Source organism: Arvicola amphibius, chromosome 6, assembly GCF_903992535.2.
Source record: "Arvicola amphibius chromosome 6, mArvAmp1.2, whole genome shotgun sequence".
NCBI lineage: Eukaryota > Metazoa > Chordata > Mammalia > Rodentia > Cricetidae > Arvicola > Arvicola amphibius.
In genome coordinates, this window is record NC_052052.2 from 23,005,842 (window position 1) to 23,029,959 (window position 24,118).

Below are 24,118 nucleotides of genomic sequence, written 5' to 3' on the forward strand. Positions count from 1 at the left end.
ATCACTGAGGGAAGCCATGGCAGGAACTCAAGTGAGGCAGGAACAGAAGGAAGAACCCCAAAGGAGCAATACTTACTGCCTTGTTCCCCACGGCTTGGGTCACCTGCCCCGTGGTGACACCAGTCACAGTGACCTGGGTCATCCCACATTGATCATCAGTCAATAAATGACCCCACAGCCTTGCTTATAGGCCAATCCCATGGAGGTGTCCTCCCAACTGAACTCCCCTCTTCCCACACGATCCTGATCTGTCACATGTTCCTGATCTGTCACATGATCCTGATCTGTCACATGATCCTGATCTGCGCTAAAATGACAAAACCCCAGCCTGAGGCCCTGACCCTGGAGCTACTGCCCCAGGCTTTCAGATGACGTGCATGCAGGAAGGATGAGGATGTCAAAGACGGCAACCGTGTCACGGAGATCCCTCGTTCTCAACATGTCCAAGCCGGTTCCATGATCTTTGAGACTCTTCTATTCCAGTAAACAAAATAGAACAGGAGACAAAATCCGCTCTTCTAGCCTCCTCCTTCCTTCCTTCCTTTCTTTCTTTCTTTCTTTCTTTCTTTCTTTCTTTCTTTCTTTCTTTCTTTCTTGACAGCCCTGGATTAGCTGGTGCTATCTGTGTAGACCAGGCTGGCCTGAACGCACAGTCATCTGGCTGTCTCTGCCCCCCCAGGTGCTGGGGTTAAAGGCATGCACCGCTGTGGGGCGACAAAACTTTCCTCGGGGAGACGAAACACACTCCTCTACTCGGTCCAGATAGGGAACCCACAACAGACTCAAGTATGGACACCATCACAGCCCAGCTTGGTGAACCAATGAGCTTTATTGGGGTGACTTACAGGAACAGAAATGACTCAAAGGCATCACCAAGGCCCACCCCAACATGGGTGACAGCTCACAGGCTAGCGTGGAATGCCGGGTTCTCCAGTTTTACCTTTGCCAGTTGCTGGCCTTACAGCACGCCTGGTTCTGTTGGCCGTCTGTATTCACTAACACTAAAATAAAACCTTTGGTCAGGTGCAGAGGCACACACCTCCCTCGCCAGCTGCTTGAGTCCGGGAGTTGAGGGTGGCGTGCGGGGAGAAGTAAAACTCTGCCAGGAAAGAACCCCGCCTCCTCCCACAGTGGAGAGATTTCTTACTGCACACGATTTGGTGGGGTACAGGAGAACACAGCGGATGCCCTCAGGAATGCAGGCCGGCCACTGTCCAGGGGACCACAACAGAGGATATAGTTGACCCAACAGCCATCGGGAAGGAGCCGTTTCTCAGGGAATATGTCTTCAAATTCACCTGCATTACATTTGATGGAGCCCCACTGCTTTGAGATGTGGATCAGCTGGAGGCCAGGATCTTGAACTTGCCTCCAGGTGGGACCTGGAGCATAAGTTCCTCATCAGGCAGCTTGGTGCAGAGGACGGGGTGACCTGGCTTAAGGGAACCCTGGCCTTTGTGCCCTGGGGCTTCCCAAAAGCTCCCTGCATCCCGTCTGCAGTCTAGATTGGGCATCGCTTCCAGATCAGAAACAGGAATAGCAGCTGGAGAATTGTTTCCTACTTCCTTTAGGACAACCACATAGGTAAAAGGCTGCTCTGTGCAACTATTGCACGCCAGGCCCCTCATGGGGCAAAGGGACCTTTCTGGTTGGCTTAATTGGCTGCTGAATGTGTTTTGTTTTGAGGCAGGGTCTACACAAGCCCTGGCTAGCCATAAACTCTCTTTGTAAGCCAGGATGGCCTTAAATACAGAGAGACCTGCCTGCCTCTGCCTCCCCAATGCTGCAGAAAGCTTTTGCTATTATGTTAGGTCTTTCTGGGATAACCCTTCAATGGAGGTGCTAGCAGAACTGCACATTCAGCAATGCTGATCACGAATGATTTTCTCTTTTGGAGAAAGGGTCTCAGTTTGTTCCTCTGGCTGTCCTGGAACTCACTGTGTAAGACTGGGGTGGCTTCTAGCTGGAGAGATCTGCCCGCCTCTGTCTCCAAGAGTGTTGGGATTAAAGGCTTGCTACTGGTTTTCAAACAAGCTTCCATTATCTCAAAAGGTGAGGAAACGCATCTACATCACAAAGCCCCCCTGGAGTGAACAGGTGTGACCTTCAGAGGTGACTGAACAACAAAGAGGAAACCACAGACACAAAAACCTGACCGCAGGACAAGTACTTGGGAAAGGAACCACTCAAAAAGTGGCAACCAGTATGAGGAATAACGAAACTAATTTAGTTTCTAGAATTTATGCTGGTGTAGAGTGAAAATTCAGCGATTTTACTGTTATAGAAAATGCATAACCTGATGTTTGCGGCCTAAATATTAGGGACATGTCCGGAGAGAAGCTTGATATTCGATCAACTTTTGTACTGAAAAGTACAAATCCTTCTGTTTTTTTTCTAGTTTTATATCAAGAATCATGTTCTCGGGATCTCAGCTTCTCTAGGCTTGCCTTTTCAAATGGCCTGCCGGGGACTTACGAAGGTTTCTAAAAGGCTATCCCTGTCTAGAATAAGTGCTTCAACAAATGGGGAAATTTTGTGGAAATTTCTTCCATTTGACGTTGCTAAACTTAAGTACAATAATGTCACATGTACTTATACAGTAATTGTGGGCACGCCTAAGTCCCTCCCTCTCTCCTTAAACCAATATCCCCACATCTTAGAAATCCAGCCCTTCTGCCCTCCGGAGGCGCCTTTCCCAACGTAAAGTACAATTTTAAAATTTAAGCTCCCGACTAAAAGAATGATCCGCAGTCAACTGCTAGGGAATCTGGGCGCCCCAGTGCCTGTGGAGGGTGCAGCCGGGTGTGGGCACGGGCAGGGGGAGTGGGCGAAGCTGCTGGTTGGTGCCTGAAATCTGTGCGTTGCCCCTTTAATTGTGTCCTCAGCCCTCGGGCGTTTCTGTCCAACGCCCACGTCAGCAAATACCTTTTGTTTCTCCCACGTTGGGGCTACTTGTTTTAGGGCGCACAGCCTCGGCTTCGGAAGGGGGTGCTTCCCCCACCGGGAACCGGGAATTGCTGCGCAGCGCGCACGAGCAGCCAGAGCCCCGCGGTAAGTGGGCGCTGGCGGGCGGAGGGTGGCCGGGGCGTCGGGGCTGCTGGCCGGGCCGAGAGCCTGGCGGAGGGCAGCGGGGCCGCCGGGGTGTGCCCCGGGGATGCAACCGTGGCCCGTGCGCGGGGCGACGCAGGGGCGGCCGGGCGCCATTTGCAGCCGGGGGCGCAGAGAGGCGACTCCGAGGGCCGGCGACGGCCACAAAGGAGGCGCGGGCGGCGGCGGCCCCGGGCGCGGCTGCGGGACAATGGCTGCGCCGTCGCCGCCGGCGCCCGCCCTGGCCGGGCCCCGGGAAAGGCGGGAAGGCGCCGGAGCCTCCTGGCGGCGGCGGTGGGGAGGCGGCGCCACGGAGTCGGGCGTGTCCGCAGCCGTCGGGCGCCGCGGCGGGGGGAGGGGCGCGGGGCGCGGGGCGCGGGGCGCGGGGCGCGGGGCGCGGGGCGCGGGGCGCGGGGCGCGGGGCGCGGGGCGCGGGGCGCGGGGCGCGGGGCGCGGGGCGCGGGGCGCGGGGCGCTGCAGCCCGGCATCCTCACTCCCTCCGCTCTCCATCCTTTTGCTTTCAATCACGACGCGACGGTTCGGGGCTTAGAACCGAGGGCAGAAGTATGGAGCTCCAGCTGGCTCTCGGGAGAATGTGCCTGGCATCTCCCACCTGGCGACACTGTCTGCTTTGGTCCCTTCGCGTCTGGCGCGCTTACTCGCCCTTGACTGTGCGGTTAGCTGTATTCCTCGCTTTTCCGAGACGTGTTTGGAATGGGATTCACACCTAGCGGGCACCCAACCGCACACGCCGCTAACACCTAGAAGTCTTTATATTTGCAGTACTCTAGTAAATGGAGTGGTTTCACTTTCATGAAATAGTTCACTTAATTTCTTCCGAGGCGACTACCAGTTCAGTCTGTATATTCTACCTGACGAAGGAAAGACTCTAAGCGCGGAGTTTCACTGCTAGGCAGGAAGAAGCCCCAGGAGCAGTCTCCAAGTACCAAAAAACCTTCACCGATCTTTATCACTTAAATCTTACTGCTGTCTGCCTATTTATTTTTTGTTTTAAACGGGGCTCAGGCTAGCCTTGGAATTTTGATACTCCTCCTTCCACCTTGTGAGTGTTGGGATAAACTAGTCGAATTTCAGTCTGTTTTAACTCTTTCAATGGCATTTTTTTTTTTTTTTTTAGTATTCAAAGAGGTTGATCTAAGGTTAGATTTTTTTTTAATTCTTTGTGATTTTTATTTATTTTTTGAAGACAGGTCCCATGTACCCCATGCTGGCCCAAAATCTGTGTAGTTTTTAATGATCTTGGACTCCAGATTCTCCTGCAGCCACCTGCCAAGTGCTGGGGTTGCAGGCATAGATCTCCACACCTGGTACTATTTTCTGCTCAAACTGAATCCAGGGCTTCATACATGGTACACAGGAGCTCTACCACTGAGCCATCTGCCCAACCCTCTCCAAGCTTTAAATGCTTCTTCACATCTTACCAGAAAAGCCAAAGGCCTATAAAGCCTGTAAGTCTCCAAGGCCTTATAGGAATTTGGCTCATTGTGTGTGTGTGTGTCTGTGTGTGTGTCTGTGTGTCTGTGTGTGTATGTTTTGCCTGGTTGAATTCAGAGCCTTGCACATGCTAGGCAAATGTTCTACTGTTGAGATACAGCCCCAGGCCCTTACTTTTTTTTACAGACAGTTGCCTCTGTTGCCTTACCTGCCCTGGAACTTGATCTGTAGACCAGGCTGGTCTCAAACTCAGAGATCCGCCTGTCTCTGCCTCTGGAGTGCTGGGATTAAAGGTGTATGCCGCCACCTCCTAGCCTCATTTTAAAAATTAATTTTATTTTGAGATGAGGGTTTCTGAGTGGCCTATGGCTGCCTTGGACTTTCGTTCTGCTGCCTCAGCCATCCGAGTCAGGGGCACTGTAGACGTACTACCGGTGGCCCTGCTCTCCCCACCCGTTCTCCCGCACCAGTCTTGTTCCCTTTCAGGGCCTTTGCACCTGCTCTTAGCTTTGCCTGGAGTAGTCTTCTTTCTGATACTTGGACATCACTCAAATGAAACATCATCTTCTAACTGAGGTTTCTTTCAGCTATAGTTTGGAGTCTCTCTTTTTTTAAGTTTTAAATGGGTGTTTTGCCCGTTGTGTACCAAGTGCATGCCTGGTACCAGACGAGGGTGCTGGATCTCCTTGGATGGGAGTTGCACATGGTTATGAGCCTCCATGTGGGCGCTGGGGAGCAAATCCAGATCCTCTGGAGAAACAGTGCTCTTATCCACAGTTGTGCTCCTAACCACAGCCCGTGCTCTTAACCACAGCCTGTGCTCCTAACCACTGGGCCATCTCCCTAGCTGTTAAATGTGCTTTTTGTGTTGTTTTTCCCTTGAGGCAGGGCTTCTCTGTGTAACCCTGGTTGTCCTGGAACTCACTCTGTAGACCAGGCTGGCCTCAAACTCAGAGATCTGACTGCTTCTGACTCCCGAGCGCTGGGATCAAAGGTGTGTGCCAGCAAATATTCTTATATTTACTTCTAAGATTTCCTGTTTTAGACCCTGTAGCCCATACATGCTGCTAAAACAAATTATCTGGGACTGGGTAACACATAAGGAAGAAATATTGCTGGGTGGTGGTGGCGCACTCCTTTAATCCCAGCAGAGGCAGGAGTTTGAGGTCAACCTGGTCTACAGAACAAGTTCCAGGACAGCCGGGGCTACAGAGAGAAACCCTGTATTCGAAAAACAAAACAAGAACGGATATTTATTCTCACACTTGTAGATGCCGGGAAGTCCATGATTAGGTGTTGGCAGTGCCCTGGCAGATGAAGGGTGCTCCCTGCTCCAGGACTGTACCTGTCCCTACATTCACCATGAGGTCAACTCCGTGTCCACATTAGTAAGATGGGTAGAAGGATGAAGAGGGGCCAGACCCACTTCTCTGAATCTCTTCATAAGGATGCTAATCCCATCCATGAGGGCAGGTACCCTGTGACCTGATGACCCCCTAAAAGCTCCTCTTAATACTTCCCCTCAGAGAATTAACTTTCAGCATGAACTTTGGAGGAGACGCAGCCTTCTCCAGCATGGCTCTTAAGATGGACTTAATTCCGAATCTTCCCAGAATTACATCCTCTGAAGAGTACAATCACTATTCAAAGAACACAATTGCCGTTCCAGTTAGCTCAAATTTAGGAGCTAGGGATTTTTGCTAAGATCAACACACTAGATAAGTGGTTCTCAACCTGGGTCCGCGACGCCCACAGGGGTCGAATATTAGACACCCTGCATACCGGATATTTCCATTATGGCTCATAGCAGTAGCAAAATTACAGTTATGAAGTGACATCAGAAATCATCTTATGGTTGGGGTCACCACAACATGAGAAACTGTATTAAAGGGTCACAGCATTAGGAAGGTCGAGAGCCTCTGCTCTGGCTCAATGTTGTGCATAGAATCAGGCTTTACTTGTTACCAAAATCTGCATGATTTTTTTTTCTATTCCAAAGACCCTCAAACTTAATGGTTTCAAATATATGTAATTGTCTTTTCCCTCCACCTTAATGGGAATTTTGGCTTCTGTAATCTTCTTTGGGACTCCTATAGATATTTAGGGCAGAGATATTGCAAATGTCCCATTTGACTTTTGGATGGGCCCTGAGTTAGTCTAACTTACTGATACAACTTGTAAGATCAGTCTACTAAAAAAGGAAAATCTGGAAGTCAGTATCCATGCCTGTGGCTTAGTCCTGTATGCAGAAAATAAGTCTTCATGTAGGATGCTATTTGCCATTGTGAAGTATGCTAAATGGTATCAAGTAGTAAGGAGCCAGTTTACTGAGCACTTCCTGAAGGACCAGCACACAGCCGGATGCTCCTTCTCAGACCCTGGATTAGGCATGGACCACACACAAAACACCTATTTTCTTTTTCTTTCTTTTTTTTTTAAAAATAATTTATTGCCGGGCGGTGGTGGCGCACGCCTTTAATCCCAGCACTCGGGAGGCAGAGGCAGGCGGATCTCTGTGAGTTCGAGACCAGCCTGGTCTACAAGAGCTAGTTCCAGGACAGGCTCCAAAGCCACAGAGAAACCCTGTCTCGAAAAACCAAAAAAAAAATAATAATAATTTATTTATTTTTATTTTATGTGCATTGGTGTTTTGCCTGCATGTATGTCTCTGTGAAGGCGTCAGATCTTGGTGTTACAGACAGTTGTAAGCTGCCACGTGGGTGGTAGGAATTGAACCTGGGTCTTCTGCAAGAGCAGTCAGTGCTCTGTAAACCGCTAAGCCATCTCTCCAGCCCTCCCCCCATACACACCTATTTTCATAGAGAGATCCTTGATTAATCAGGGAAGAAAAGTGGTTGATTTATGACCCAGGCAGAAAAGAGCAGCAAAGGAATTTGCAGGTGTGGTTTTTAGGAGGCAGGAAAGGGGCAGTCTGTGTGAGAACGGACTGGGATGCAGTGGTCTATTTTCACGGGGCATGTTGATTACAGTAGCCAAAAGAAGCTAATTTTTTGTTTTTTGTTTTTTCCAAGACAGTGTTTCCCTGTGTAGCAGCCCTGGATGTTCTGGAACTAGCTCTGTAAACCACACTGGCCTTGAACTCAGAGATCTGCCTGCTTCTGTCTCCTGAGTGCTAGGATTAAAGGTGTGCAGGACCACCACATTGGTGTTTTGACTATATGTCTGTGTGAGGGTGTCAGAGCCCTTGGAAATGGAGTTATAGACAGTTGTGAGCTGTCATGTGGATGCTGGGAATTGAACCCCAGTCCTCTGGAAGAGCAGCCAGTGCTATTTTTTTCTAGTCATTTCTCTTGTGCCTTAGTTTCTTATAGCAGCTGTGAACTTCCTGACATAGGTGTTGGGAACCGAGCTTGGGTCCTCTTGAAGAGCAGCAAGTGCACGCCCATCCTGTGAGCCATCTCCCCAGCCCTGACTTCTGATTTTCATGCTTGAAAAACTTATTGGAAAATATAATATAATAATTATTGGAGGCCAGGGAGACAATTCTGAAGGTGAAGACATTTGCCATACTTGATGGCCTGAATTTGATCCCTGGAGCCCCCAGGATGCAGGAGAGAGTCTATTCCCCCCAGCTGTCTTCTCACCTTCAGGCGCCCACTATGGGGTGTGCACATGGGACAACACAAACACAGTAACAAATGATAGTAATTTAAAAATTACAAGAAAGACTTGCTGTAGTGTGTGTGTGTGTGTGTGTGTGTGTGTGTGTGTGTGTGTGTTTTAAAAGATCATTATAACTGGATCACAATTGGAAGCTAGCCTGAGCTACATAGTAAGATTATCCAACCAGGCGATGGTGGTGCATGCCTTTAATCCCAGCAGAGGCAGGCCGATCTCTGAGTTCGAGGCCAGCTTGGTCTACAGAGTGAGTTCCAGAATAGCCAACTCTACATGGATAAATCCTGTCTCAAAAACAAGAATCAAACAAGAATTACAATTGTTAACATAATGTCTACATTAATGAGATTCATGATATTTGCATACATGTACAACCCATGTGCTGTCTTAACAGCCATGAAAGCTTCCATAAACATGTCTGCCGGCATTAATGGTCCAGCCATGGGAAAATGGTTCCGCCTCATTTCTGCCTTGAAGCTCTCATAAAAGATTTGATATTTTACATGGGGGATGGTGTGTGGGGTGGGGGAGACTAACTGCAAAGGAGTCTGGGAAATGTACTTTTTAGTTTCCCTAAAGGAAGTTCTAGAGGTGTCTGAGTATGCGTTAAGGTGGAACTTGGTGATTGTCCCCACAAAATGACATTTCATCAGCATGTAAAAACTGTGTGGGACACAATCTAGGCTTAGAAACCTGTTCTCTCTGATAGCTTAGAATTCACTTTTGCTGGCCACAACAAAGACTTACTCCTAAGTCGCCCTGGTAAGCCCAAAAGTTGTCAGAGTAACCGTTCCACCCAGGTTCTCCTAGCTCCTTAGGACTGGCTAACAGATGAACTTTCCCCATGGCAAGAAGCTTTCCTCTCTCAGACTCCTGGATTTCCTGTGCATGGGAGGTAACACGTGCCTGTAATCTAATACTGTGGAGGCTGAGGCAGGAGGATCAAAGATAGGAAGCCCATTTCGGCTTCATGATGTCGCAACCAACAGACAGTAAAACCAGTTGTTCCTCCAACTCAGTTTTGTTCACAATCTCCAGCCTGCTGCACTAATTGCCAGTGTTTCCTAAACTTCTTTTGTAGCCAGTTTATCTTTTTTTTTGAGGCAAGGTCTAAGGCAGTCCTCAGACTCACTAAATAGCCAAGGCTAGCTTTGAACTCCTGATCCTCCTGTTACCCTGTTCCAAGTGCTAGGATTCAGGTGTGTTCTACCCTGCACTAAAGCATGTTAATTTATTTAGAGAGCAATCCAAAGCATCAAAGCTATTGTTGTTTTGTCTTTTAGAGACAGGATTTCTCTGTGTGGCACTGGCTGTCCTGGAACTACCTCTGTAGACCAGGCTAGCCTCAAACTCATGGAGATCCCCTTGCCTCTGCCTCCTAATGTTGGGATTAAAGGCATGGGCCACCATCCCCACTGACCAGAGCTATTTTTTAAAACTAATGATCTGGGCCAAAATATCTATTTTTACATGCTGAACACTGATGCCTAAACTATAAATAAATAATTAAGTGCTCTACCAGATTACATCTCTTATTACCAAAACTCACTCTGTGTGTCTCTCCTTTCTCTCCACAGACATAGCTCCTTTTGTGACATCATTGACTTGGAGTCTTTCCTCTTTGCCTTCAATAATCTTCAGGTGTCAAGACTAGCATCTGTACATTCCAGGTATGAGAAAACCTGTAGATTGAGACTGTTCATTTCCCCGTTACCCAGACCTGAATAATCGCACAGAAAATATATTAATTACAACACTGTTTGGCCAATATCTCAAGCATATTCCTGGATCACTCTTCTATCGTAAATTAACCCATTTCTTTTTTTTTTTTTTGTTTTGTTTTTTTTGTTTTTTGTTTTTTGTTTTTTTTGTTTTTTCGAGACAGGGTTTCCCTGTAGTTTCTAGAGCCTGTCCTGGAGCTAGCTCTTGTAGACCAGGCTGGCCTCGAACTCAGAGATCCGCCTGCCTCTGCCTCCCCAGTGCTGGGATTAAAGGCGTGCGCCACCACCGCCCGGCCCCATTTCTATTATTTTATATTTTACCACAAGGCTCATGGTTTGTTACCTCTTGCTTCTTGGGCAGCTACATGGTGTCTCTCTGACTCTGCCTACTCTATATATCTCTTTCAGCCTGGCTATATTCTGTCCTGCCATAGGCCAAAGCAGCTTCTTTATTAACCAATGGTGATAAAACATATTCACAGCATACAGAGGGGAATCCGACATCAGAAACCATTGCTTTGGTGCTGGAGGTTGGCCTTGGGTATTCTACCAATGTGCTTCATCCTCACCAAATGTGAAATGTTTAAATCTTTTACCTCATTAATATAAATATTAATTCTATATATCAGTAAAATACAATTTCTATTTTACATGTATAGATGTTTGGCCTGCATGTATGTCTATGTACTGCATGCATGTAGAGGCCAGAAGGGGACCTTTGGCCCCTTGGAACTAAAGTAACAGATGGTTGTGAGCCATCCTGTGACTGCTGGGAATTGAATTAGGGTCCTCTGGAAAAGCAGCCAGTGCTCTTAACCTCAATGGTCACCTTGTTTGAGGCAGGGTCTCTTGTTTGCTGCCTCTGTATGCTGGGCTGGCCAGCCCCCACGTTCCTGTGGTGTCTTTGGTCCCTGCGTCCCATCTCACCAAGGTAGCACTGGGATTGTCACTGGGGAAACTGGGATTCCCGTTTGCATCCTTAGTCTCCTTAAGAGAATAATTTTGAAATAGGTTCAGAAGGAAGCTGGAGGGCCATTTTATTAGAACTGGAAAGAAAAACAAGGCAAGCAAGCTGTAAATCTTGGCAGCTGCCAGGGGGAGGGAAATGAAGAGGGTAGAGAGGTAGATAGATTAGATGATAGGTAGACAGACAGACAGACAGACAGACAGACAGACAGGAGTTATACAGGCAGGCTTGGCAGTGCTGTGTGCTGGAGGCTCTGCAGCCCACTCCATCGAGATTGGAATAAGCCCATGATCTCATTAAGGGGGATAATCATTCCTCCCGACTGCTTAGCATCTCTTCTGGTGAATCCGCTTTCCTGGGGGAATGATCTCCTACCCAGGTGATGAGTAGTAGTCCAGCGGGGTTAACTCTCGGGGGAAGAGACAAGAGTATAATATTCCCGTCTTTAGGGCACATCAGAACGCCATAGTTCTCATGTTCCATTCTTTTGACTAGGAGCTAATAATAGTTTTCCCTCAATGGGTCTCAAAACCCTGATAGCTCCATTTTACCCTATAGTTTTTTAAATCCTAAGAAGGGACAAAATTGATGTTTCTGTTTGTCACATTGCCAGGGGTCCAAGGGAGAAATCCATCCTCAGTGCCCTCTGGTCAGGACAGAACCGAGAACATTTTACACTTCTCCCATCCCTAAACGGCTTGGCCTATGCCTAGCTCTTGTCCTCATCAGGATTACAGATGCGCACCACGACGTCAGGATTTCTGTAGGCTGTGGGGGTCGGAACATAGGTCCAGCTGTCTCCAAGCCTACTTACTGTCAAAATTTTAACGCAACGTTTTTCCTTGAGAATTTCCTGCTTGTATATGTGTATTTTGGCCATATCACTGCCCATTCCCCACCCCCAGCTTCCCTTGTACCCCATACTTCCCCAACTTTCATGTCCTCCTTCGTCACCCCCACCCTTCTTCTTCATAACCTACTGAATCCAGTTAATGTTGGCCACATGCACACGAGCGTGAGGTCATTCATTGGCTAACAGACAGCCTATCAGTGAGCCGCAACCCCCTCCCCCCCCAGTAGCCATGGACAGCTGTGCCAGTGCCTCCTCAGTGAAGACTGGGGCTCGTGAGCCTCTCCCCGTCCATGCTTCTGTGCTATTCTTATTGGGGCACCACGCTGCTGTGAGTCCATGTCCAGAGGACAGCACTCCATTGCAACTCCCATCCTCTGGCTCCTGCAATTCTCTCTCCCTTTTCCACTGAACCTTGGGGGTAGGGTTGAGTAAATGTGCCATTTAGGCCTGAATAGTCACAATAGCGTATTCTACAACACTTTGACTAGTTATGAGTCTCTGCATTAACTGTTGCCCACTACAAAAAAGCTCCTCATGCCAGGCAGTGGGGGTGCACACCTTTAATTCCAGCTCTTGGGAGACAGAGGCAGGTGGATCCATGTGAATTGGAGGCCAGCCTGGTCTACAGATCGAGTTCCAGGACAGCCAGGGCTACACGGGGCTATACAGGGAGACCCTGTGTCAAGGGGAAAATTGTTGTGGTGATATTTCATTTGTATTTTAATAAATAAAGCGTGCCTGAAGATCAGAGAATTAAACAGCCCACTGGTCAGCCTTACAGACCAGGCAATGGTGACACACACCTTTAATCCCAGTAGCCACATTAGTTTGTCATAGAAACCAGGCAGTAGTGGTGCATGCCTTTAATTCCAGCCCTCGAGAAGGGAGGAGACAGCTCTCAGTCTCATTCTGAGATTCCTGGAGGCAGGATCGCCATTTCGGACTGAGGTAGAGGTAAGAGCCAGTGGCTGGCTCTTTTGCTTTTCTGACCTTCAGGTTGAATCCCAATCTGTCTCTGGGTTTTTATTAATCGTGCTACAGAATGTTTAGACCTATACTTAGGAATTTAGGCTGGAGATAAACATGTAAAAGCTAACAATGGAATTGAGGCAGGCAGCACAAGGACTCATTTAGTACCCAGGGGCTCCACTTTTTTTTTTTTCTTTTCAGTACAGAGTTTCTGTGTAGCCCTGGCAGTCCTAGAAATCACTTTGTAGACCAGGCTAGCCTTAAACTCAGAGATCCACCTGCCTCTGCTTCCAGAATGCTGTGATTAAAATCATGTTCCACCTCTGCCCGGTCAACCTCCCCTCTAACCGCTGCCTGACCAACCTCCCCCTCTAACCACTGCCCGGCCGACCCCCCCAACAATGCACCTGGTAGCCTAGCGCCTTCACCCTGCATCCATGTGCAGAGCTGCACTTACACCTCTCTCTAGACAGCAGAACAGGTTCTCCAGACAACTGCTTCAAGCTCCTGGTGACTGGGTGAAAGTCCTCATGCATTATGGGAAATTGCTCTGCCGCGAAGCTGCATCCCCGGCTGTTTTCTTTACTTTCTGTTTTGGGGCAGGCTAGCTTAGAATGGTGCCCAGAATGGGGCTGAGAATTACTCATAGTTACAACCCGACTTAATGGAACGAGGCAGTATTTCTCAGGTGCAAGCATGTCTACCTCAGAAGCTAAGATCTCTGCAGAGACAGCAGAAGCTGTATAGATCACATGGAAAAGGGAGCGCAGACTCCACTACTGCTTTTATTTATTTATTTGTTTATTTATTTATTTATTTTTTGCCTGGTGTTTTGGCTCATGTTTTGTTGGTGCTGGAGACTGAACCAGGGAACTCTCCCACGGTAATACGTACCTGTAGGTGGATTTTTCTGTCCCCGGACTGATTGCGATGTGTAAACCCTTTCCTTTCCAAGTGGAAAACAAAGTCCCTGTTAATAGAAACTGCGAACGTGACATTAATGAGCATATTGGTAGATACTCTTCAGGGCTAGCCTAAACTCTCCACTACAGTGATATTTTATTTATGTTTTATTTTGAGATTGTCTTGCAAGTTTTCTAGGCTGAGACCTGAACCCTCTCTGTATCTCAAGTGAGCCTCGATCCTCCTGCCTCACCCTCTGAGTAGCAGGGACTTCAGGCCAGCGCCGCAGATCCTGTGGACCCCACTATCTTCTGTGTCTTGGGGACTGTGTTCCTAAGAAGGAACAGGTTTAGATAGGGAACGAGCCTTCTGAGTCCTGTTTTCTCGCGTGCCATTCTTCTCTGGTGACCGCGTGTCGTTCCCCTGCAGAATGGAGATCTCCTCCCACCAGTCACACCTCCTGCAGCAACTGAACGAGCAGCGCAGGCAAGACGTGTTCTGTGACTGCAGTATTCTCGTGGAAGGCAAGGTCTTCAAAGCGCATCGAAATGTCTTGTTTGCTAGCAGCGGCTACTTTAAGATGCTGTTGTCCCAGAGCTCAAAGGAGACGAGTCAGCCGGCCACAGCCACGTTTCAGACCTTCTCCCCGGACACCTTCACAGTTATCCTGGACTTTGTCTACTCCGGCAAACTCTCTCTTACTGGACAGAATGTCATAGAGGTGATGTCCGCCGCGAGCTTCCTTCAGATGACTGATGTCATTAGTGTATGCAAGACTTTCATTAAATCTTCCTTGGACATCAGTGAGAAAGAAAAAGATCGCTATTTCAGCCTCTCCGATAAGGACAGCAGCTCGAATGGTGTGGACCGCCCCTCTTTCTACAGTAGCAGCTGGCAGGAGGAAAGCGCATCTCCCCGTTCTCACCTGAGCCCAGACCAAGGCCCAAGTATAGTAAGTGGAAAGTTGTGGCCCAAGTACAGTTACCACGCAGCGCCCCAAAGGAGTGCTCAGCAACCGTTGGCCAACGAACACAGGAAGGATGCCCTTAAAAAGACCAAGCACTTGAGACTGTCGCAGCCTTCTCAGCCTGTTCATCTTAAGTCGGGTAAAGCAGAAGCACGGGCGTCCGATTCCTCCAGCCACATTTCCCAGTCTGAAGAGCAAGTACAGATCGACGCTGAAGTAGACTCTGCGCCGGCTGGCTACCAGTACAGCCAAGGGTCTGACGTCACATCCAGGAGCTTTCCAGGTACCCGGAAGAACTTAAGTCCCTCCCCAGACCCAAATACCCTTAGTTTTAGGTGCCATGGCAGTTGAACCAAGTGATTTTTTTTTAAGAGATTTTTTTTTAATATTTACTTGTGCGTGTGTGCATGCGCACCTGCATGTGTGTATGTGCCTGCGTGTGTTTGAGCATGTGTGTGTGTGTGCGTGTGTGTGTATGTATATGTATGGTGTCCATAGAGGACAGAAAAGCCTATTGGATGCCCTGGACATGGAATTACAGATTGTTGTGAGCCTCCTGACATGGGTGCTGGGAACCAAACTCCGGTCCACTGGAAAAGCACCTCATTTTTTTTAAAGTCATATTTTTTTTAACTCAAATTTATTTCATAGGACATGAATTTAAAATGTTTAATTCAAAATATAATACTGAGTACATTTAATGACAGTCAAAAGAATAATCAGATTATATACACACACGCGCACACACACACACACACACACACACACACAAAGAATCAAAAGGAAAAAATGCCTGACAATGTCTTGAGGCAGCAGCACACTTTTGCATGACTTAGCCCTGGATTCGTCTCAGCCCGACAACAAAAAGCATTAACAAGTGGATAAAAAGAAGGCAAGGGTATGGAAAGTATAAGCAGAAGAAAGCAAGCTCTTACAGCTGGGTGTGGTAGCTCACACACATAGTCCTAGGACGGGGGCGCTGAGGCAGGATGCTCACTCTGAGCGCTAGGCCAGCCAGAGCTACTCCATGAGACCCTGTCCTGAAAAGCAAAGCAAGCCCTTGGTGAGATGGCTCACTTGCCACCAAGCCTTGAATTCCACCCCTGGGGTCCACACAGCGGAAGGAGAAACGCAGGTGGCGACTCCTGCAAGTTTTTCTGACTTCCACACGCTCAATTTGGCAACCTGTGCACCAACATGTAACTTACACACACGCACATGCACACATCACAAATAAGTAAATAAATATAATCTTTAAAAATCTAAAAAAAATAGGGATTGGATGTTTACCTCAGTGGTAGAGCACTTGCCTAGCAATTGGAAAGGCCCTGGGTTCGGTCCTCAGCTGAGGAGGGGAGTCTCTTTTAAACGTGGTGGCACACACTTTTAATCTTTGTACTTGGGAGGCAGAGGCAGATGAATCTCTGTGAGTTTGAAGTCAGTCAGGACTGACAGTGAGAACCTGTCTCTAACAAACAAATTCCCTCTTAAAAATGAATTGCTGGGGGGCTGGAGAGATGGCTCAACAGTTAAGAACACTGACTGCTCTTCCAGATGACCCGGGTTCAATACCCAGCACCCACATGGCAGCTCATAACTGTCTGCAACTACAGTTCCAGGGGACCTGACACCCTTACACAGGCAAAACACCAATGCACATAAAAATAAATACATATTTTAAAAAAATGAATTGCTAGCTGGGCGATTGTGGCGCATGCCTTTAATCCCCACACTCGGGAGGCAGAGGCAGGAGGATCTCTGTGAGTTCAAGGCCAGCCTTTTCTATGAAATGAGTTCCAGGACAGCCAGAGCTGTTACACAGAGAAACCCTCCGGATAAATAAATACACAAAGAAAGAAAGAATGAATCGCTAAGGCCAGGCGGTGGTGGCGCACACCTTTAATCCCAGCACTTGGGAGGCAGAAGCAGGTGATCTCTGTTGCACAGAGGGCCAATCAGTTTATCATTAATAGAGACCTCTGTATGATTTTCTTTGAAGCTTACCAGCTGTGGGAACTGGGCAGGGCAGAAACCCCAACAAGCAGGCCCTCATGTTACAGATCTCTGAGTTATAGGTCAGCCTGGTCTACAGATCAGGTTCTAGGACAGTCAGGGCTACACAGAGAAACCCTGTCTTGAAATACCCCCACCCCCAAAATTTAATTAATTAAAAAAAGTTAATTGCTTTATTTTCGGCTTGTGTGTGTAGTTTTACAGTCTGGTACTACCTTTTTTTTTTTTTTTCATTTAAAATCTAGCGTGGAAGTAAAATGATAGAGCTGGTAGTTTAAATGTACCTGGTCTTTGTATTCAGGTTACTTGTGTGTGCCCAGGATGACTTGACAGCGTGCTTAACACAAGTTGTTTGTCCTTGACCCTCACAAGATTGGGCTCACCAGCGCCTTTGGATCCCTTACACTCACAGAAGTGTTCCTATGGTCTCTGAATGATCTAATCCAACTGTCTCTGACAGATGATCTGCCCAGGCTGCGATTCAAGTGCCCATACTGCACGCATGTTGTGAAGCGGAAAGCAGACCTCAAACGCCACCTGCGCTGCCATACAGGAGAGAGGCCCTACCCGTGCCAAGCTTGTGGGAAACGCTTTAGCAGGCTGGACCATCTGAGTAGCCATTTCCGAACAGTATGTAGATGAGTTTTCATCATTCTTCTTCCTGTAAAGTCTGTGCACTTACCTGCTTTTCTTTTCTCTTTCCCAATTCTCTCTCTCTCTCTTTCCCCCTTCTGGTCCTGGGGGATTGCGCACTGCATCACGCAGCTAAACAAGCTCTCTACCACTGAGCTACGCCCCTCCCCCCATTTATCTACTTAAATAATGGAAATTGGGGATGGGGCAGTGACTCGCTTGCCACACAAAAGTGATCACTTAACTGTGGGTCCCCAGCACCCACATAAAATATAATCCAGGGGTGGGGACGCACACATGTAATTCAAGCCCTGGGACAGTAGAGAGCAGAGGCTCCTGGGAGAGCTTTGATAGCTACTCTTGCTAAATCAGTGATCTTCGGTTTAAGTTAAAGACTCTTTAAATAAAAATAGGTAGAGAGGTCTGGGAGGCGGCTCAGAGGTTACGAGCACTGGCTGCTCTTTGGGCTTCCAGCGGTCTTGGGTTTGGTTCCCAGCACCCACATGGCAATTCACAAGCAGCTGTAACTCTACATTACAGGGGATCTGACACCCCTTTCTGAACTCATGGGTACCAGGCACTTGTGCTGCGCATGTATGCATGCAGGCAAAATGCTCTGATACACATAGTAAATTAACAATCTTCTAAAATATAAGTTAAGGAGCAGTAAGAAGCCACGAAACATGAACCTCCACATGTATGTAGAACACAAAGAGGTACACATACGTATAGTACACATCCACCCATCGAAAGTCATGGGAGAAAGCCTCTTCCCACAACTGCACCACACTAACTCTTGGCCCAGTGAGATGGCTCAGCGGGTAAAAGTCCTTGCTACCCCGTGATCTCAGCTTCACGACCCAAGTTTGATTCCCAGAACCCAGAGGAACCCCACAGTTATCCTCCGGCCATCACACGTGGACCGTGGCACACATTCTCACACTCACACACATTCACAGACACACATGCATACAAGTAATAAGATGTAAAAAAAAAATGATTCCAGAAATACTATTTTTGTTTTGTAAAGAAATGCATAGATTTATATAAAGTTATATTAAAAATTATTATGTGACTCAATGAGTAAAGACACATCTATCACACCCGAAACTCACTTCAATTCCAGGAACTCACATGGTGGAAAGAGAGAACCAATCATTCATTCATTCATTCATTCATTCATTTATTTATTTATTCTGGTTTTTCGAGACAGGGTTTCTCTTTGTAACAGCCCTGGCCTGGCCTGGAACTGGCTCTGTAGACTAGGCTGACCTCAAATTTACAGAGCTCCACCTACCTCTCCATCCCGAGTGCTGGGATTAAAGGCTTGTGCCACCACTGTCCAGCTTTTTTTTTTTTTTTTTGAGAGTCAATTTTTGAAAGCCATCCTCTGACCTTTACATGTATGCTGTGACAGACATGTACACAGAGATGCACACTAAATAAAGTATAAATCCATTCACTGGTCTTGAACTCAATGAGGACTACCTGTCTCTGCCTCCAGGATTAAAGGTGTGCACCATCACACCCTGCATGCATATATATATATATATATATATATATATATATATATATAATATATTAATAATTTTATTCTCCTTTGAGACCTTGAAGTAGGAGATACTCTTTTGGTGCTTTTTTTTATATATTTCTATTTTAGTTCATATCAAATCTCATCTGCTTGGTATATTTCTCTGCTGGGAGACAAAGATCAACCTGGATAGATGTTCTAAGTGTAAGGTCAGAAGCACCGTTTATCCAGATGCTCAGCATCTGCTGTTGATAACCAAAACCTGCTGGGACCTCTGTCGGGCTGAATCTGGCCTGCCTCCACTATACCTTCTTTCTAGTCTGTATCAACTTCTGCCAAGTCTCCAAGGGAAGTAAGAAGGCCACTAGACACTCCTAGTCAGGGAATTTCAGAAAGTACTGTTCGGTGCTCAGTGCCTCATGGTTTAATAAGGTATAAGGATGGACTGGGTGTAGCTCATGCCTCTAATCCCGGTACTCATGAGGCTAAAGCAGGAGGATCACCATGAGTTTGAGGTCAGCCTAGTCTACAGAGTCAATTCCAGGCCAGCCTGAGCTACAGTATAAAAGGCCCTGTCTCAAAAAAAAAAAAAAAAAAAAAAAGTCCAAACTAGGGCCAGGGGATGACTGAGTTGGTAAAAGTGCTTGCTGTGTGAGCATAGAACCTGAGTTCAGGCCCTGGGACCTCTCAGAGACAGCTACAAGGCAGCAGCAGCCAGGAGAGACCCTGCCTCAAACAAGACAGAAGGGGAAAGATTGACACCAGAGGTGGTCTCTGACCTCCACACACTCTGACACATGACATGCACACACACAGGAATACACATGCACAATAAATAATAAAAGGAGATGGCTCAGTGGTTAAGAGTACATAGTACCAGCTGGGCATGGTGGTATACCCGTTTAGTCCCGCAGAGACAGGCAGATCTCTGAGTTCAAGGCCAGCCTGGTCTCCAGAGCAGATTCCAGGACAGCCAGGGCTACACAGAGAAACCCTGTCTCGAAAAACCCAAAAGAAAAACAAAAGTACATAGTACTCTTACAGAGGATTGCACAGCCCACAACCGTCTATAACTCTATCCCAAGGGAGCCAGCACCCTCTTCTGACCTTTGTGGACACTCATGCACGTGTCATATACTCATATACACCCACAAAGAAAAACAAATCTTTTACTTATGTATATGCAAATATATATTAATATTAAAATATATACTAAAATACCATTTCCTGAAAGTACCAGCTACCAACAATTCTCCTTTGATCTCCACATGCCTCCCATGGCACTCATGCAATCACATGGTCACACATACATCATGTAGTCACCACCAACAATAACAGCCTTTTAAGAGGGGCATAGCGGCGCATGCCTGAAATCTATTTATTTATTATATATTCTCCCAAGATTTTCTTCTGTGCCTTTCTTGTACATGCTGTTATGTCACCTGTGTTGCTTAGTGAATAGCTACCTTTCCATTGCAGGAAAATTTGATTGATTGACTGAGCACGCAGTTCAGTTCTGATTCTCCCATACTCCCCATCAAATATCTTTTACAGCTGGTTTGTCTGAGCCAGAGTCAAGTCTATCTCATCGCTAAAACCCATAAGTGTATTTTAATCTGGCATGATTTCCCCCCACTCACACCCTCCTGCCTCATAACACTGGGTTGTTGAAAATACTAAGCCACTTATTTTACACAGTATCCTACCTCGGAGTTCGCTAGCTCTACACAGTGCTATTTAGCTCGTTCTTTTGCCACCCTGTACTTTTTATGTGCTGAAGTTTCATCCTTAATGGATTCAAATAAAGCACTTTTGGCCAGAACACATTAAGGCCAATGTCTATCTCGCGCGTCACGTAGGAAACACTAACTGGAGGACTGGTCGTTCGTGAGCACATCTTGCTCACTTTGCTGGGATGCTGGTACGATGCACGCACCTCTGCACACTCACAGGTGCCCCTTTGCTGGGATGAATCTTGGGGACTGATCTGGTATCTGCAGCTGTCCATTTCCCCCTCTGTCATTTAGTTAAATGGCATTATTTTCAGAGCAAAGGGTGAATGTGGGAATGGCAAGAGTACTTGGTGGATGAAATGCTTGCTGTGCCAATCCAAGCAGCAGCTGTACAAAAGGCCAGGTGTACACACATCTTTTTTTTTTTTTTTTAGTCTGTCCTGGAACTAGCTCTTGTAGACCAGGCTGGCCTCAAACTCACAGAGATCCGCCTGCCTCTGCCTCCCGAGTGCTGGGATTAAAGGCGTGCACTGCCACCACCACCCGGCTTGCCTGCCCTTCAAGAGGACCTGAGTTCAATTCCCAGTAACCACATGGTGGTTCACAACCATCTGTAATGAGATCTGGCGCCCTCTTCTGGCCTGCAGGCTTACATACAGGAAGAATACTGTATACATAATAAATGAAGCTTAAAAAAACTTATTTTTAGGGGCTGGAGAGATGGCTCAGAGGTTAAGAGCATTGCCTGCTCTTCCAAAGGTCCTGAGTTCAATTCCCAGAAACCACATGGTGGCTCACAGTCATCTGTAATGGGGTCTGGTGCCCTCTTCTGGCCTTCAGGCATACACAGAGACAGAATATTGTATACATAATAAATAAATATTAAAAAACCTTATTTTTAATGTGCAGCCTCCCTCCCTCTCCCCTGTGTGTGTATCTATCTGTGTGTGTATCTGTGTATGGGTTTGTACACATGGGTGCAGTGCTCATGGAGGCCAGAAGAGGGAGTCAGATTTTCTAGAATCTGGAGTTACAGGCAGTTGTGTGTTGTCCAATGTGGCTGCTGGGAACTGAACTCAGTCAGGTCCTTTGGAAGAGCAATATGTGCTCCTAAACACTGAGCCAATCTCTCCAATCCTCACTAAATAAATAGATAAGTTTTAAAAATATGTATGAGTGTTGTCTGCATATATGTAAATGCATTGCATACTTACGCATAATGCCCACAGAAGCCAGAGAGGGTCCTGGGTCTCCTGAAACTGAACTTTTGGATGGTTGTAAGTCACCAGGTAGATGCTGAGAATTGAACCCAGGTCCTCTGGAAGAGCAGCCAGTGTTTTTAACTGCTGAGTCATCTTGAGCCCCCATCTAACTTTTGGGGGTTTTGTTTTGTTTTGTTTCAGTAAAGATTTCTTTGTGTATCCCTGACTGTCCTGGAACTCACTCTTGTAGACCAGGCTGTCCTCAAACTCAGAGATCCACCTGCCTCTGCCTCCCACTGCCCAGCTGCCCATCTAACTTTTTAACCAAAGTATCTCATGACCAATAAGTCAGTTGATCTTCACTTTCAGCCCTATGGCTAGCATCCCCATCAATGGTAAAGAAGCAGGCAGGGATGACTGTCTGATGTGTGGAAGAAGTGTGGTCTGGTTATTTAAACCTGTCTCCATTCAGGGTAGTCAGGTTCCCCTCTGTGTGGATAATACTTTTTTCTGCTCAGTATTTTGAAAGACAGTTTGAAACTGGTTTATCGTGTTTAAGTTTGTTCTGAGACACTTAGTTAATAAATGACAAGGGCGCTGCCAAGCCAGGATTAGGAGCTGAGCCTTCTATCCCCCAGTGTGATTTTCTTCCTAGCCAGGATCAGGACCCAGCCTTCTATCTTCCCATGTGGTTCACTTCTTCCTAGCCAGGATCAGGACCTGAGCCTTCTAACCTCCCCCGCTCCCCCATGTGGTCCACTTCTTCCTAGCCAACCTTTTATTAACAAAAATAACCAGTGATCATTGCAGAAATGTTGGTACATTTATTACTTGGGATTATATTTTTCTTTCTCTAGTAAAAAAAAAAGTACACGAAGTAAATTTTGGGTTTTTTGTTTGCTTAATCTCAAAGTTAAACTGTATAAAGAGTCTTTAGAACAGGGCCAGTGAGGTAGCTCAGCAGTGAACAGCACTTGCTCCACAAACCCTGGTCATCTGTGTTCAATCCCCAGATCCCACATCGAGGAGGAAGGAGAGAACTGCACATGCCTCCCCCCACCCCCATATACACTCAACAACAGGGGCAACAGTAGTTTTTCAGCTCAGCAGTGGTGGCGCACGCCTTAAATCCCAGCACTCCGGAAGCGGAGGCAGGTGGATCTCTTTGACTTTGAGGCCAGCCTGGTCTACAGAGTGAGTTCCAGGACAGTCAGGGATACACAGAGAAACCCTGTCTTGAAAAATAAAGATAAAATGACAACAAAAGTTCTTTAAAGTCCTTAAAACAAAACATGACACAAGCCAGGCCATTATGGCGCACACCTTTAATCCCAGCACTAAGGAGGCAGAGGCAGGCGGATCTCTGTGAGTTCGAGGCCAGCCTGGTCTACAAGTGCTAGTTCTAGGACAGCCAGGGCTGTTACACAGAGAAACCCTGTCTCGCAAAACAAACAAACTAAAAAAGAACAGCACATGGCACATAGTGTTTGGAACTTTCACACTGGGAAGGAACCCCCTCCTCACAAGTCAAAATACTCTTGGGTTAATGGATGTGTAGAATTATTAGGTATTCGATAGTAATAAAACCATTACAGCCATTATTTGGAGAAAGCTGGTATGTGATGTGTCTATGGTGTACACGTGTCACTGACATTTGGGAGCTTTTCTGATAATTGGGTGTCAACATGAATTTAAATGCATGGCTTTGAACATCTTAAGTGTTCGAACTGGTCCCTAAAATAGCAAACTAACCCACTTTTGAAAATTTTATTTTAATCACTGCTTAAATCTCTACGCAGATCCACCAGGCATGCAAACTTATCTGCAGGAAATGCAAACGCCATGTGACTGACCTCACAGGACAAGTGGTCCAGGAGGGGACCAGGCGCTACAGACTGTGTACCGAGTGCCTGGCCGAAGTCGGCATCGACAGCCTCCCTGTCGAGCTGGAGGCCGAGCAACGTTGCATGTCCCCCGCGGACGGAGAGAAGGATTCCAGATGGCATCTGAGTGAGGAAGAGAACAGATCCTATGTGGAGATTGTAGAGGACGGGTCTGCCGATCTGGTCATAAAACAAGTTGAAGATAGTGAGGAGGAGGAGGAAAAGGAAATCAAGCCCAACATTAGGTAGCCTGAAGCGTGACTAGTGACTCGTCACCGAGCTGGCGTGCCTGAGTTTACAAGGACATCTGTATCTCTCCGTTGATGGATTTCTCCTGCTGACTTAGAAGTGACCTGATGTAACTTGCATGCTTTCCGAATAGGTCATTGTATCCATTCTGAACTGTCGCCCTGAAATACATCGCTGCTCCGGGAAGACCTTGCTTGCACTGGCATGATGGATGATCGGTTCCCCTTTCTGTTATTGTGCAGATGCCATTTTCCTTAAATATTGGAAAAATCTATTTAGCAAACTTTTTTGAGTAAATATTTTAAATAAATCA

General features: G+C 47.0%; 1 protein-coding gene and 1 pseudogene across 1 annotated transcript; one reads left to right on the top strand and one right to left on the bottom strand.

The window, feature by feature from the left end:
* Positions 1–1,549: 1,549 nt before the first annotated feature.
* LOC119818115 lies at positions 1,550–1,668 on the bottom strand (annotated as a pseudogene).
* Positions 1,669–2,928: 1,260 nt separating this feature from the next.
* On the top strand, positions 2,929–24,118 carry Zbtb8a (zinc finger and BTB domain containing 8A). Its single transcript, XM_038333747.1, has 5 exons — positions 2,929–3,051; positions 9,759–9,851; positions 14,024–14,844; positions 17,035–17,204; positions 23,473–24,118. Exons 3-5 carry the CDS (start codon positions 14,025–14,027, stop codon positions 23,803–23,805), a joined length of 1,323 nt encoding a protein of 440 aa, XP_038189675.1. The 5' UTR covers positions 2,929–3,051; positions 9,759–9,851; position 14,024; the 3' UTR covers positions 23,806–24,118.

Excerpts from the sequence above, each read along its gene's own strand:
- Zbtb8a (XM_038333747.1), top strand. The coding sequence starts at position 14,025 with ATGGAGATCTCCTCCCACCAGTCACACCTCCTGCAGCAACTGAACGAG. Across the intron at positions 14,845-17,034 it reads CACATCCAGGAGCTTTCCAG|ATGATCTGCCCAGGCTGCGA; the intron begins GTACCCGGAAGA and ends TGTCTCTGACAG. Across the intron at positions 17,205-23,472 it reads TGAGTAGCCATTTCCGAACA|ATCCACCAGGCATGCAAACT; the intron begins GTATGTAGATGA and ends ATCTCTACGCAG.